The sequence below is a fragment of the Photinus pyralis genome, unplaced genomic scaffold (assembly GCF_008802855.1).
Source record: "Photinus pyralis isolate 1611_PpyrPB1 unplaced genomic scaffold, Ppyr1.3 Ppyr1.4_LG8, whole genome shotgun sequence".
Classification (NCBI taxonomy): Eukaryota; Metazoa; Arthropoda; class Insecta; order Coleoptera; family Lampyridae; genus Photinus; species Photinus pyralis.
The window spans coordinates 16,378,851-16,394,215 of NW_022170819.1; the positions used below are offsets into that span (position 1 = coordinate 16,378,851).

The following is a 15,365-nucleotide window of genomic DNA, read 5'->3' on the forward strand; positions in this document are numbered from 1 at the left end:
GATGCCTCCATTCTTTAAGTTTCTGGTTTTTGCCCATCCAAAGGTACTAAACCTCTCGCCAGGAAAGATTGTCGGTCACAGAACACTTGACAAAAAGACTTTTCGTTCAACATTGGCACGATCCTATTCCAGAAGTCGCTCGCATCTTAAGAAAAACATAGATTGTAGATCGACACAATGTGTGCTGTGACCGGCAATCTTTCTTGGCGAGAGTTATATCATTGAATAATGCTATATACTGTAACGCTTTTAGAACACTTCCATGCCCCAACTCGGATTCGAACTAGGAACTATCATGGTCGTACCCTAGCTTCTGTCTAATTGTTAAACAATTCAAACTTGCAAAAATAAGATCCTAATAGTGTCGTCATACCTGCATCAATCGCCATGCCAGAAATTAATTCTTGACGGTTTATGTTTGCTTTAATTTAATTTCTCACTACTCTCAAAACATCTTAGCGTTTCTTAAAAGTTTGGTTTGATCCATTATCTGTGGTACATCCAATCACAGACCACCGAACTTTGTTAAAAACTAATTCACAAATTCCAAAAAAAAGCACCAAAATCTCCACTGACGTATAATTAAATTTAATTTGAAAATCTCCGCGTGACGTCTGCCATAACTTTGCCTACATGCGCAATATCCAAGGACGTTAAAGGTATTTTTAACGTCTTTGCATTGAATATAAATTCAATGGTCCTCGGCAATATGGAATAATAATAGGAGCTATTTAAATTTGAATATCTGGCAACGTTTCTTTGTTTAACGATAAAACTTTTGAACGGACGGGATTATCGTACCAAGGGAAATGACATGTGCGTGTTGTCAATTGTCAAGTAATTTATAATTACATCCACAACACAAAATTAAAAGTCCCGTAACACAAGAGACAATTATTAATTACGTCTCAAAAATATGTTAAGTAATTTCAGAAAATTCCTATTAGTTTACCCAAACGGAGAGGTTTCATTTGACCAATGAGGTACAGAACGTCAATTTTTCGAAAGGAGCACCCGAAAGAGCATGTTTCGAAGTAGAAGTTGGTTCGGTGCCGCTTGGGGACGCCCCAAGAACCCGCATTCTTTAGAGCACCTAAAATATCTCTACAATGTGCTCTCCAGAAATCAGACGGTATCCGAGCATAATCGCGGGTTACTTGTGGAAACCCTTCGATCGATAGCTGAAATACTAATATGGGGCGATCAAAATGATTCCTCAGTGTTCGAGTACGATCAATTATTCTTTAATTAGCCCGTTATTTGTAGTGATTTGTTTCAGTTTCTTTCTGGAGAAGAACATGCTGTCTTTCTTTCTTCGGATAATGAGGCAAAGAAGTGGCGGTTCCAGTTATGTATGTGTTCAGCTGTTACAGACTTTAAATATTCTTTTTGAAAACATACGTAATGAGACTTCACTGTGTAAGTGTTGTAGGTGGGTGACTGTGGGTAATTGAAGAATTTTTCAGATTATCTTCTTTCAAATAATCACGTAAACTCTATTATTGTTCACAAGTTTGATTTCTCTGACGAGGAAGTTATGGCGTATTATATTTCGTTTCTCAAAACGCTAAGTTTGAAATTGAACCCTCATACAATTCACTTTTTTTATAACGAGGTAGGTGACTGTTACAGCTCTGCTTGTTTTTACACTGATTTTTCCAGCACACTAACGATTTTCCCTTATACACCGAGGCTATTAAGTTTTTTAATCATCCCGAATCCATGGTGAGAATTGCCGTTCGAACACTTACACTCAATGTATATAAAGTGGAAGATGCGAGCATGTTGGCGTTTATTCGTGATAGGACCGCCGCTCCCTACTTTTCGAACATCGTGTGGTTTATTGGTAAACATATTCACGAGTTGGATGCGTGTGTTCGGAACGACGCAGAGTAAGTGCACTACTGCATAGAGGAAATACAATAAGAGTTACAAACAAATACGATAAACTGGCTTTGTTAATTTTCGCTCAGGAGATGCTGTCATCTGCTTTTAAAGGGGTGTAACTAACCGTAAAAATAGAAAATCGTACGTTCATTAGTGTGTCGATATGCGGTCCCTTCGTTCTGAGATGGCGCTATAGTTAGTCGAGGAGCGCCTAATTACGAAATTCGTTCTCATAAATCTAGTTTAGAAAAATGTACGTAGTTCCTTCACTCTCACACTTTAGACTCTTTAGAGTTGCATTAAAATTTTTCTCTACGTTTTAAGACATAAATACAATTTTAATCGAAATACAGTTCAACAAACGCCCAACCAACGTACTTATTTGGTTTCAGCAATGGAACAATTTACGACATTTACTCTCTAGGACCTTTCCCTAGAAGTAGTTCAAAACGGTAGAAGTGGGTCCGGAGGGACGGACGGACAAAATACAAACAATAGCACATTTTTTTAATTCTTAAAAAATGCGCTAAAAACACCTAGGACTATTGAAAACTACGAGTACTTAAAACAAATTCAAAAAACACACTTTAAAGGCAAGTAAACGACCAAGTCTAGCAATTGGGAAAATGTAAACACAAGAACAAGGTCATGATCATTCCATATTGCCAACCGTAAAGTGTAAATATGGTAGACATATCTTTAATTTTTAATTATAACGCAATTAATGGATTTTATTTAACGATTATTGCTCTGTTTTAAAGTTAAGTAATCAGTGTTTCGATATAAAAGGGTCGATATGCTTATTTAATGCGCATAAGGTCAGTATAAGCCCGTAAAGAGGGCCTATTTAAAAGTGATACTTAAACGTCTGGGGCGATAAGGGTCAATATCTTCGACAGTAAAACAGCCAAGTCCAGCATTTCGAATTTCCCGCTCAAATTTGACGTCACACTAATAGAGTCTAATACCATTTTACATGCGCCTTTAGTGGCAAGTAAAACTTTTGAAAATGGGAAAGGCGAGGGGGGGGCAACCACACTTTTACCCATTCGTGGTATTCTAATTAAAGGTCTCAACAAAAGGAACTGTTTTCTACCAACTATCGCCCTTTTTTCTTACACTGAAAAAATTCGAAATTACTACAAACGAATTTTTGAATTTTTAAGAAATCTTTTTTGAATCGATAGTGAATTTTTTCAGTGTTATATTTAAAAAACAGAATTTAATATGCTATTTTTAGATTGAAATATACAGGGTATGCCATTTAAATAAAATTAAGTTAGATCCAATAACTTTTTTACCCGATAGTACTGTATAATTATTTATTTAGAAAACGGCAGATTATTTATCAATAATTTTCAAGAAACATTTACGGTCATTCTGAAATTGAAAATTGTTTATCTCCATATCTCTGAAGCAAAAATGTGCAAATTTTGATTTTACCATTGCAAGTTTGACCCAAAAAGAGCCCATAACGCCTATAAAAGTGTCGAAAATGGGACACCCTGTACATGAAATACTATGTAAAATTCCAAAAGGAAAATAAAAATGTATTTTCATTTAAAAAAAAGTTGTTTGTTGTAACTTATTTTTGGGCATGTGCTCATTTGAAACTTTAAAACTTCGGGTAAGAAATACAGGGAAAACCACAGAATTATTAATTTCAAAATGATTATCGGCCCGTATTATAAAGCCATACACCAACTATGTTGTCATGTGATTGGATATTTTTACAAACAATAACATCATTCTTAAGCCCGCCCGTGTGTCGCAGTTGAGTTGAAGCTGGACTGCGGTACTAAGGGTCCCTGGTTCGATTTCGGATTGGTAGAGCAGCCTTAGCTGAAACCCCGCCCACTCAATACAAGTTAAAAAAGTAATCGTAAACCATTTATAAAAAGCGCATTTCCACTTGCATTCATTTCTCATTTGTCAGATGCAACTTCTATTAAAATCCTAAAAAACCGGCCACAAATATGAAAGATAGCGTTGCATATGTGCAATCCATTTTGATGTCCTACTTCAATTTCAGTTTATAAGATGAATTTCATTTCAATGCTTTCATAAATAAGAAAGTTGACAATGCGCATGCGCAAACCTAAATTTTGAAAGTAACGTTAGATTTTCCTTTGTTTGAGGTGGTTATGTATCAAATTTCATTTAAGTGCTTCCATAAATAAACAAGTTTGCAATTCGGTTTATAATTAGTCGAGATGCAAAAAGGGCGCTGTGAATTTTGAATCGATTCGACTCAACTTTTGGCATTGCGTATTATATGGCTAAAGCTATGCCCATATTGCATTTGAACTTAGACGACAGTTTTAGAACAGTCATGGCCATTGTTTAGCAACAAACAGTGATTTAACTTTTTGGTAATTATCTCTTTTTAACGCAGTTTTTGCAAATTTATTTGTAAAACGGTGACTTTTAATCTCACTTTGGCCGACGCGCTAGCTGGCTACATGATGTGGGGTTGGTGACATCCGGGCACCATCCCCGACCGTGGTTTACTAACGGTGATTTTTCAGTTTTTCCTGCAGAACGAGGAAAAAATTTAAAAATCACCCCGTTAGTAAACCACGCTCGGGGATGGCGCCCGGATGTCGCCGACCTCACATCATGTAACCCCGTCCCTAAAGAATTGTTAATTATGCGGTCTGGTAGGTACAAGTACACTCCTCATCTTTCTACAACTGCAGAAAATAGACTTTGTTCAAAGCGTATAATCGGATATGAAGATTATTTGGAATTGTATCGGAAGTAGGTACGCGAGAAGTTTAAAAATTGGTTTGAAATTTCCAACGAGCAAACGATCAATTTATTAATAACCCCTATGTATAATGTGCGGTACAAATCTTGTAATCTTTATGCACTCGAATTTAAATAGGGACAATAAGTTTGTCGAAACCCTCAACAAATTTTTTATTTAATGAACCTTCGATACTGCTATTAATTGTTGTTTGCGTATTGGATTTCGTTTCGCACATTTTATAGAATTGCAAGTAGGTAATAAATTATTCGACAGAGTACAATCAATATATTTTTTTTTCGGAATGCATCCTCTTGAAAGGTCGGGCAGTAAAGAAAAGTGATTCTTCGATTTATTTACAGAGAGTGTACGTAAATTTATCAGTTCAAAATCAGACATTATAAATGAATTCGTAAAGCCGCGACTTTGAGTGGTTCATAAACGCGCTAATTCAGCTACCCAATTTAGTGATCTGTTCTACATAACAGGGGGCGCTGAATGAAAATTTACCCTAAAGTCACTAAATATAAATATAAATATCTAGTGACTTTAATTTACCCTATTTACCCACGCTTACATCGCCATCTACTTATGAGGTGTGTGAAAGGTGGCCACAAATTAATAAGTGCCTGGAACTCTTACTGTATTTACTCTATGACTACTGCGATGCATAATTTATTATTTGCGTTTTCAGCCACCAGTCTCAGAATCGGCTGTCTGATCTGGTCGCGGAACACTTGGATCACCTTCACTACCTGAACGACATTCTCCTACTGAAAATAACGGATTTGAATCAAGTCCTAACCGACCATCTTCTCCATAAGTTATTAATCCCTCTGTACATTTATTCGTTATCGTCCATTCGCAGACAGTCCGAGGTGACAATGGAAACCGCAACCCAAAATTTGGCAAGAGTTCTAAATAAATCGCTATCTTCATTTGAACAACAGGAATCGGCAAACGGGAAAGTATCGTCGGTAGTCTCACTGTTCCTCCTCTCCCAAGTATTTTTAATAATCTCCCACTCGCCGTTAATACGTTACCTTGCCTGGATCATCCTACGAACCGAAAGGAGTACCTTCGATCAGGGCTTAGACAAACTGTCGGAACACTACGAAATATTTAAACGTAAATTCGAGCTCACCGAGTGCGAGCAGAGCAGTCAGCTCGAAATCGAGTCGAACGCGAGCAGCTCTGGTTCGAAGGAGAATCTATTGGAAGAACCGAAAAACGTGACCGACGAGGAGAAGGAGAAATTGGCGTCGACGCCGACCGAAAGTACAAACATATCGGAGAAACCGTTTCTCGAAACTGTATATAATTCGCTAGACTGTACGGACAACGATTACGCCGCGCTCTTCGCTTTATGCTTGCTGTACGCTCTGGCAAATAATAAAGGTAAAAGACGGACAAGCTTGGGTTTCGTTTCAAGCACGATTAATTTCTAGGAGTTTTGCCAGATCTGTTGGAGTTAGTGTTGAAGCCGAGAATGTCGCCGTCAAAGTCTGTAGGTAGAGATATTAAGTATTCGTATAATACGCATTTAGTGGAAAAGTTATTGCATATTGTGATATTATCGTGCCAACCGTCGTGCCGAGTGCGTTTGGTCACGCTGGAGCTGGCTCTGAAATTGCTCTTGCAGCTTGTTACGTGCGATGGTCAAAATGTAATGAGCGATTTACATAAAACTTCCATCGAGGCGGCAAGGACTCAAAGTACTGCTCTGTTAAGGAACTTTTATAAAAGTGAAGAAATATTTTTGGATATGTTTGAACATGAGTAAGTACGGTAGAAAGTTCAAAGTTTGATGTTTCAACTCGAAAGTTCAAAGTTTGGATTGACATTCAGAGATTGGGTTCAAAGTTCAAACTATTTTAAACTTTACCATTTCTGTTTTTGTTTAGGATTTTACACCTGTTTTTTTTATTTTGGAGTGCGTATGTTTAAACTGAATGTTCAAACTCAAAACTTTTTAAACAACTTTGTTCTTTCTCTTTATCTAAAGTATTGCCATGGGTTAGGAAAATATGTCTTACGAAATTTTAACATATACTTCTACTGGGTGACCCAATAAGAATGTTCCTCGGCCATATCTCAGGAACCGTTCGTCGTATGACTTAGGGGTAAAAAATTATTGGGTAAATCGGTTATGAAGAATCGCTGGAAAATATTTTCAAGTTCTAAAAATGACTACCAGAGGGCGTAACTGCCAACTTAGATTTTAAAATTACATTTTAAATTTCGTATATTAAACTAAACATTCTTTTTTCACATTTTAAAAGAGAACCAGTTTATCTATTACTTTCGTAAAAACAAAAAGATGGTGTGGGGCGTTCAATTGTTTTTGCAATAACCTGCTTTAACTTCTTAACCGTTTGACCGATTTTAACAAATTAACATAACAAATAATAACAAGAATCAACCAAAATTTAGTTAATTTAGTTGATTCCTTCTCCGCCAGGGGGCTCGTTTTGACACTATCATCCAAAATCCTAAAAAAATCAAATGGAATGATATGACTTTTTCTTTATGAAAAAGTAGCCAAATAACACCCAAAGAGGCCAGTGAAAAGCCTTTTTCAAAATATAGTTCCTAACCTCAAATATTGGCAAAATGAGATTAATTAATTAATTAATAAAAATGCTTAAATTGTATCTTATTTGACGTATTTTCGGTATTTGTCGATGGCGCGAAAGATTGTTTGGAAAAGGACCCTACACTTTTAGGTAGGCCTTGGAAAATTACACAAATGAAACACGATACATTATAAAATAATAACAGCCGTAATTTGTAAATTATTCTGCTGTGTTTACATTCAGAAAGTGAAACTTTTTGAATTTGTAATCTTTTCTAAAATGCCGATTTCTAACCAAGAAGCATTTAATATGCTGGCGGCGATGGTTTGTGCTCGATTTGGATAACGCAAATAGAAGATGCGGGCAGCGATGGTCGCATTTTGAAAATACTCAAAATATATCGCCAGCATATTAAATGCTTCTTGGTTAGAAATCGGCATTTTAGAAAAGATTACAAATTCAAAAACCTGCACTTTCTGAATGTAGACACAGCAGAATAATTTACAAATTACGGCTGTTATTATTTTATAACGCACCGTGTTTTATTTGTTTAATTTTCCAAGGCCTACCTAAAAGTGTAGGGTGCTTTTTTTTTCTTAGGAGGGGAAATGCATTTACGCACAAAGTGTGGGACTCCCCCGGATATTGGTATACCCAATAAAACCCCTCCTCAGGTGTCAGCTGCTGAGGCTATTGGCCGTTATTACGAGCTAAGTTCAAAGTATAGATTTTATTAAGGTTTTCACTGGCCTCTTTGGATGTTATTTGGATACTTTTTCATATGGAAAAAGTCGGATCATCTCATTTGATTTTTTTAAGATTTTGGGTCATAGTGTCAAAACTAGCCCCCTGGCGGAGAAGAGTTCAACTAAATTATCTATTTTTGGTTGATTCTCATTGCCCAAGGAATGTTCTTTTCAACCATACCAAATTTGTTAAAATCGGTCAAACGATTAAGAAGTTAAAGCAGGTTATTGCAAAAACAATTGAACGATTCATCACCATGTTTGTTTTTGAAATACTTAACTGAGTTTTTGGTTTTACGAAAATGGTAGATAAACTGGTTCTCTTTGAAAATTGGAAAACAATTTTTTTAGTTTATTATGCGAAATTTAAAGAAAATGCACTTTTAAAATTTAAGATGGCAGTTACGCCCTCTGTTGATCATTTTTAGAACTTGAAAATATTTTCCAATGATTCTTCATGACTGATTTACCCAATAATTTTTTTTACCCCTAAGTCATATGACGAACGGTTCTCGAGATATGGCCGAGGAACAGTCTTATTGGGTCACCCGGTACATGGCACTATGTTCAGGACTGTGCAGAGTTACTGGTAGACTGTGCTACCTACTGTGACTAGAAAGAGTGCAGCCATATGCTATATGTCCACCATGTTTTTTTCCAAATTTATCATTGTGTATTTATCCAAATTTGTAGGATTTTCGTATGGTTACATAGACAGTTACATTAAAAACACATGTAAAACCTAATTGTCTCTACCATCAAAAAATATGAGTCAATTTTTACGTTACTTAATTACTAACGAGGTTACTATACAGGAATCTGTAATAAACCTTAGACAAATTCATTATCTCGATTCGTATATTTTTTTAATACGGTTTTAGAAACTTACTAAAGAAAAGTTTGTAATTCATTTCACACAGAAGATACATTTAATATTCTCCCTTTCATGGCTTTACTTAACGATTACGAAGTGGTTACAATTCCCCAGTCCACAAAAAAAACCAAAATGGGTGACTGAAATGTAAGACAGGTGTAATCTAATTTCTTTATTGTCAATTTGTCTCAGAGCCCCCTCATTTATAACATTTTACAATTATAATTAGAGGCCCATAAAGTTCTAGAGCTCTTGATAAAAGTTAGAAAGAGTTTCAACATTTAATCATAAAAATCAGTTTTTAAAATATGGGGCGGGGGGATTTTACGAAGCTCCTCCTCCCATTGCGTCAAAAGTAAATTTTAATTGACACTTGAAATAAATCTTTGGCATGAGTAGAAACAAATTTAACATAGAAACTCTATCGGGGCGCACAATGGGTTCAAATAAACACGATTAATTGATTGACAATGATAACAATGTGTTCCAAAACACATAAAAAAAAAATAAAACAAAATCCTTGAAGGAAAGAAAAGCTTATAAAGTTTGAACATATTACCCCGCACGCCGACGATTGACAATTAAAGTAAATAATTTTAAAATTACATAGTTTTTTCGCAATAATCTGGCGCACTAAAACTGACACAAAAACACTCTCTGACAACTTCAGGAAACTTCAATGTTCTCGACAACACTGAATTAGATGCCAAACAAAATTGGTTTGATGAATTACATGGCAATTTTCTATAGCTGTTTGGCCAGTAGAAACCTTTAAATTTTAACAAGAACACCACCAAAATTACTTCTTAAACTCGCCAAAACTTTACGAAATCGGAAAACACACACAAATTTATTATAATAAATGATGACCTGCGTCTTCAATTAAACAAGGGCGGACTGCCTGTAATTTGGCGTAAACAAATTTACACGCTCTTTAACCGTCTCGAAACTTAGCAGCTTCGTTTTCACGTTGTCTCCCTATTTAAGGATTCTACCATTACGAAATTTCAAATAAATCGCCAATCACAATGGAAAGTCCAAACGTCCACTCTTCTCCAATATAAAACGCACAATTCTTCGCATCACCTGCGTCTTCGTTGTCAGCACCAAATGTGCATTTACTTAAAATTAAATAATTTTTGCCTGAGAAACACTTCTTGTCGGAAACGAATTAATAAAGTAGGCACACTTGACCAGATGTGTCATACTTCTAACACCGTATTTTCTCTAAATTGAATAAGTTACAAAAGCGATCAAATTTAACCAAGAACTACGCAATTACAAGAAATTCTAAAAAGAAAAACAAATACGGAAATACAAATTCAAATAAAACGAACCAACTTTGTATTTCATTTGTAAATAATCCCCCACAATTACTGAATAAACTGAAATATTCTCATATACAGATTTTTCTGCAGTTTTCCTAATTCATAAGGTAAATACCCAGAACAAGAGAGGGATAATAAATAAATAACTTCTCATTATTTTTGGCGTTGACCGAAAGTAGTATATTTCTTAAGGAAATGAGTGTAAAATCTAAATATTATAAACGTTTTTTTTTATTTTGTGGTTAAATACCAAACTTCATTATAAAAAAACAATAGAAAGTTTCAGTGCTTTTAATGGGCCTTCTGACACATACGCATTACACGCATTTTAATAAATCATGTAAAAATCTTTATTGGGAACAAGACCAAACACCAAAAGCATTATCTCAGGGGCCAAGACATACTGCTGTATAACTCACCTAGGAGACAAGTATGACCCACACAAAGATGCAAAATGCTAACGCAGATCTTTAAGTGTACCAATCACCAAAATTTAATTGCATTTGTTTTTACAATCACTTATTTTGTTTTACAAAAAAATAACACTCGGCTTGCCCAAATTAAAAGAGATTCAAAATTTACTAGGTTCATAAACAACACCCGTCACAAAGTTTAAAAAAACAAACATCACTTGTCCTGTCCAAACGTATTTACTTTTAACAAACTTTATACTGAGATAATACTTAAAGAATAATTTCTAAAGATAAGGAAATTCTATACAAAGAAACACCTGCAATCTTTATCAACTTAAAATATCAAATTAAATAAAACCAATAATCTAATAATAGCCCAACATCAGACCAACCATCTAGAGCGGTGATAAGACCTTCTCATTACATTACAAAACATACGCAAACAAAATTATGCGTGGTATCACAGCATTTTACCCCCCTAAAATTTAAACAACAAATTTTGGGCTTAAGAAACAATTTTTATTTAAAATTTCAAAACTTCAACATCTTAAGCAAAACAAACTCACTCTCCTAGAAAAAAAACTCATCCTGGATGGAGTAACACCTACTACTACTACCTAATATTTACACAAACTCATTTTAAATAGTAGCAAATTATATACAGGGTGGTGCGTAACGCATCATAGGGATTTCAATGTAAAATTCATAACATGCGATTATTCGCTCCCCAAATTATTTTAGAGCAAAAATTTATTTAGGTTTTTTGTAGAAACATTTTTTTTACGTCAATCAACCGTATTAGTTTTCAATTTTGTGCATAATAAAGACGGAAAATTGGAAAAATAAAACCCCCATCTTTTGAATAATCTGTGATGCCATGGAATTTTATAATACAAAAACTACGCCAATATCCGTCATGCCATGGAATGTCTGCTATAAAACAAATCAAATTCTATCAAAAAGTATTATATTTAGAACAGCGAATTCAACATAAAGAAAGACTAAACGGTTTCCTAATATAACAATTTACAATAAATGTTCGAATAAAGCCCGCTTGACATGGAGCAATAAAAATTGCAATTGCATGCAAGTTGCAAGAAAAATTGCGAAAGGCATGCGCAGTTCAAAGCCAGCTGATCAATTGCTGCAAGAGACTTGCATGCAATTTTTATAGGACCGGTGCTATTTTTCTTGCATGAATCGTGCAATTCTAGGGAGAAATCTAGTTGTTTTTGTGGCACCAACCTAGTAAAATACAGCGGCGGCAACTGTGATGCTGAGAGACGCACTCATTATTTGTTTTTACTAATCTTATTTATTCTTGTAATTTTCATGTTTCTTCAAGCAATCAAAATTTAATTTTCATTTGAGGTTAACAACTTTGTTGACAAATCCATATGTTTCTTCTGTTGGCAGACATGTGGCAATTGAAATAGAATTGCACCATGTCAAATACCATGCAATGCTTAATTGCATGCAAGGATTTGACCTTGCAATTTCTTTCTGCAAGTTCTTGCGCGTTGTATTGCTACATGTCAAGCGGCCTCAGCAAGACAGTAACCAAGTCGATCATAAAATCCATTTCGAACTGCTGCTAATTGATAACTGGATATCTTTTTGTTTTAGAAAATTCCATGGCATCGCAGATTATTGAAAAAGATGCGAGTTTTATTTTTCCAATTATTTTCCGTCTTTATTTGAAAAAAATTGAAAACTAATACGGTTGAGTGCCATAAAAAAATGTTGTCTACAAAAAACTTTAATACATTTTTGCTCTAAAATAATTTGGGGAGCCAATAATCGCATGTTATGAATTTTACATTGAAATCCCTATGATGCGTTACGCAAGTCACCACCCTGTATAATGCTTAACTTTGATGCCCTCCGTTGAAATTCGGTTTCAAGGGGCTTGCTTCAACTATACAAAGTCAGACTTCCCCCGAGTAATGACCGCAATGTGTTTATAACAGGCCAACGAGCACAGACAACTACCTACTCTGCCTGCTTGAAGCAGTCCCATGGAGATCAACCAACAGACCATATGTAAGAATACGACGGTAGCGTGAAGTTACTACATATTTTGAAGTTTAAAATTAAAAAGGTGAAGATGTTGCACTTCTATTAGTAATTGTACACGTATAAAAGTGTTGTTACGTTTAAGATATATAACAGCAATACCATTGGTAACCTTCATGTTAACTGTTATAAAACTGTTCTGTAGGGAAAACGTAACATGATTATATTACATTCAGTATGTGGAAATTTACCTTTACCTTTACATAACACTTGTTATCCAGGATTTGTAAATCCTCCTTTAAGTCGTGCCAATGTTTCTTTAACATGCCAACAGACTAATACCCGGAAACCGTTTTTAGATACTGTGATATGTCAAAAGGTCCTCTAAACGTAGAATGGTTATGTATGGATAGCGCGATTTTGTTACCTCCGACTGGAACACCCATGACTGGCATAGACTTTACGAAAAGGTTGCCATGTGGAGAGGTACATCTTAGTATTTTTTTCGACGCAAGCTGACCGAGATCGTTTTCAGGTGGAAAGGGCCAGAAGAGCGATTAGAGTATTTTTTCTTGTGAGAGATGCGGTATTAACGCTGAACGGCGAGATAGAAACCCAGCTACCGCTGACGAATCCCCAGAGCTGCGTGCAAATCGACACTGCCTTGGATCTGAGTATAGCTCGTTGTGTGTCACGATCACAAAAATCAAACAATTGCTAGTGTAAAGGACCGTCATAGTTTGTAGCTAACCTTATTGTTGTTACTTTAATGTATCTTTCTTTTGTAGAAATTAAATTATTTATTTTATATTTTTATACAACAATATCTAGCGATTGTATTATTTTTGTGGTGTTTTCAAGTCGACATTCACTTCATAACGCTTTTTTTATTTCAGATAATTCAGATTTAATTGCATGCACAGTTGTTTGGAAAGACGGACAGAAGATTAGGCGATTTTTAGTCATCGATATCATGCAATTGATATTAGTCGAGCCGGACACTAAGAAACTCGGCTGGGGTGTTGCCAAATTGGTCGGTTTTCTGCAGGACATTGAGGTTTCGGGGGATAAGGACGACTCACGTTGCTTACATATTACAATACATAGACCTTTGTCAAGTGGTTCGACTAGTCGGATTCCCCTATTGTCTGCCAAATTTGTGTTTGATGACAATATTCGTTGTATGGCCGCCAAACAACGTCTTACTAAGGTGAGTCTTGATGGGCCTTCAGTTTTTAGCATTCAATTTTTTCTCATGTTTCTAGTAGAATTTTTATTTCTGCCCTTGTTCGTTTATTTACCTGAAACCGTCAAGAAAATCTAAATTTTAGGGCTATTTTGACATTAGAAAGTTGATCTTTACCTGACTAGTACTGTAATATTTTTGCCTGACTCCCATCACAGTCCTAGTACATGCAAAATAACAATTAGATTGTTCATTATTCATTCAATCAACGATTGGATAATTATAATGCAGACCATGTGGATGTTTTTAAATATTAATATTCCTACACAAAGGATAATGGTTTTTTAATTACTAACAATTAATGGAATATGTGTGGATGTAATTATTCCTTTAGTTTTGCACCAGTCATTAAAACGTTTGTACGCCTTTTCGTACCTCTTTCTTGACTTTGTGGGGAGCGAATATTGCACTACGGCGGCCGCAGTTCGGCTACATTATAACAACGTCTCGCGTAGTTACTCTTCTTCACTGATACCTGCTTTTGTACCTAGTTATAAAGACTATACAGGGTCATTCTTGACGAGCGTCAGTTAGAAAGATATGGAAAACCTTTGAAAATTAAGCTGAACTGATAAGTCCTTTAAGGGTTTTGGCACATGATGAATTGAACTAAAATATTTTCAAAATGGCGCCACTTCCGGAAACACCGGAAGTAGCCATCAACTTTGTTATTTTAAATAGGGACCCCCTATTTTTCCTACATTTTCGGATTCTACGTCGAATTTGGAGTACAACGATTAATAACGATAATTAAATCGCTTGATGTTATTCTTTTGTTTTTATTATGATATTGTTTAAATGTCAAATTTTCGCTGCTTGAACTTATACTTCTCGTCAGTAATGCCTCGTTTGGGTTACACTAATGAAGATTTTTTGAATTTAATATTAATACACGGTGAATGTAATCGAATAGCTGCCAGGAAAAGCAGCGAAAATTTGACGTTTAAACATTATCACAATAAAAACAAAAGAATAACATCAAGCGATTTAATTTTTTTATCAACTTTCCACAAGAAGTAACTAAAACATGGAATATCTCGGAAACCGTTTGAAGCAGCTTTTGAAATGTTGCATCAAATTAAAGGTCTGGGAAAAAGGAAAACAAGGGTGAAGAACAAAATGGGAGCTGCCATTTGAAAAAATGGAGTTACGGATGTTTAAAAGTTTAAAAGTTGAGAGCTTTGAAAAAGTGACGTAGTCTCACTTTTTTAGACGGTTACGCATACCATATGAAAATTTGATCTTTCCTTAATAAAGCATTGAAAACTGTTTTGCAATATCTCTCACCGTTTTCGAATAATAAATTTTTAAAGTTATCCCTGCAAATTCAATTTTTGACACAAAAACTTGAATATCGGCGAAGCCCTTGGAGCAAAGGGTCAACTATGGGGTATCGTTGTACTCCAAATTCGACGTAGAATCCGAAAATGTAGAAAAAATAGGGGGCCCTATTTAAAATAACAAAGTTGATGGCTACTTCCGGTATTTCCGGAAGTGGCGCCATTTTGAAAATATTTTAGTTCAATTCAT

At 35.3% G+C, this 15,365-nt stretch overlaps 1 protein-coding gene across 1 annotated transcript in view; it reads left to right on the forward strand.

Moving 5' to 3' along the window:
- Window positions 1-824: 824 nt before the first annotated feature.
- The window catches only part of LOC116179422 (protein CLEC16A homolog), an 18,267-nt gene continuing 3,726 nt past the window's right edge, over window positions 825-15,365 (forward strand). The window contains exons 1-9 of the mRNA XM_031499215.1: window positions 825-1,227; window positions 1,280-1,419; window positions 1,467-1,615; window positions 1,663-1,892; window positions 5,331-6,034; window positions 6,085-6,415; window positions 12,949-13,075; window positions 13,125-13,263; window positions 13,486-13,820. Of these exons, the coding sequence (XP_031355075.1) occupies window positions 1,025-1,227; window positions 1,280-1,419; window positions 1,467-1,615; window positions 1,663-1,892; window positions 5,331-6,034; window positions 6,085-6,415; window positions 12,949-13,075; window positions 13,125-13,263; window positions 13,486-13,820 (2,358 nt within the window). The 5' untranslated portion in view covers window positions 825-1,024. The remainder of the gene's footprint in view (window positions 1,228-1,279; window positions 1,420-1,466; window positions 1,616-1,662; window positions 1,893-5,330; window positions 6,035-6,084; window positions 6,416-12,948; window positions 13,076-13,124; window positions 13,264-13,485; window positions 13,821-15,365) is intronic.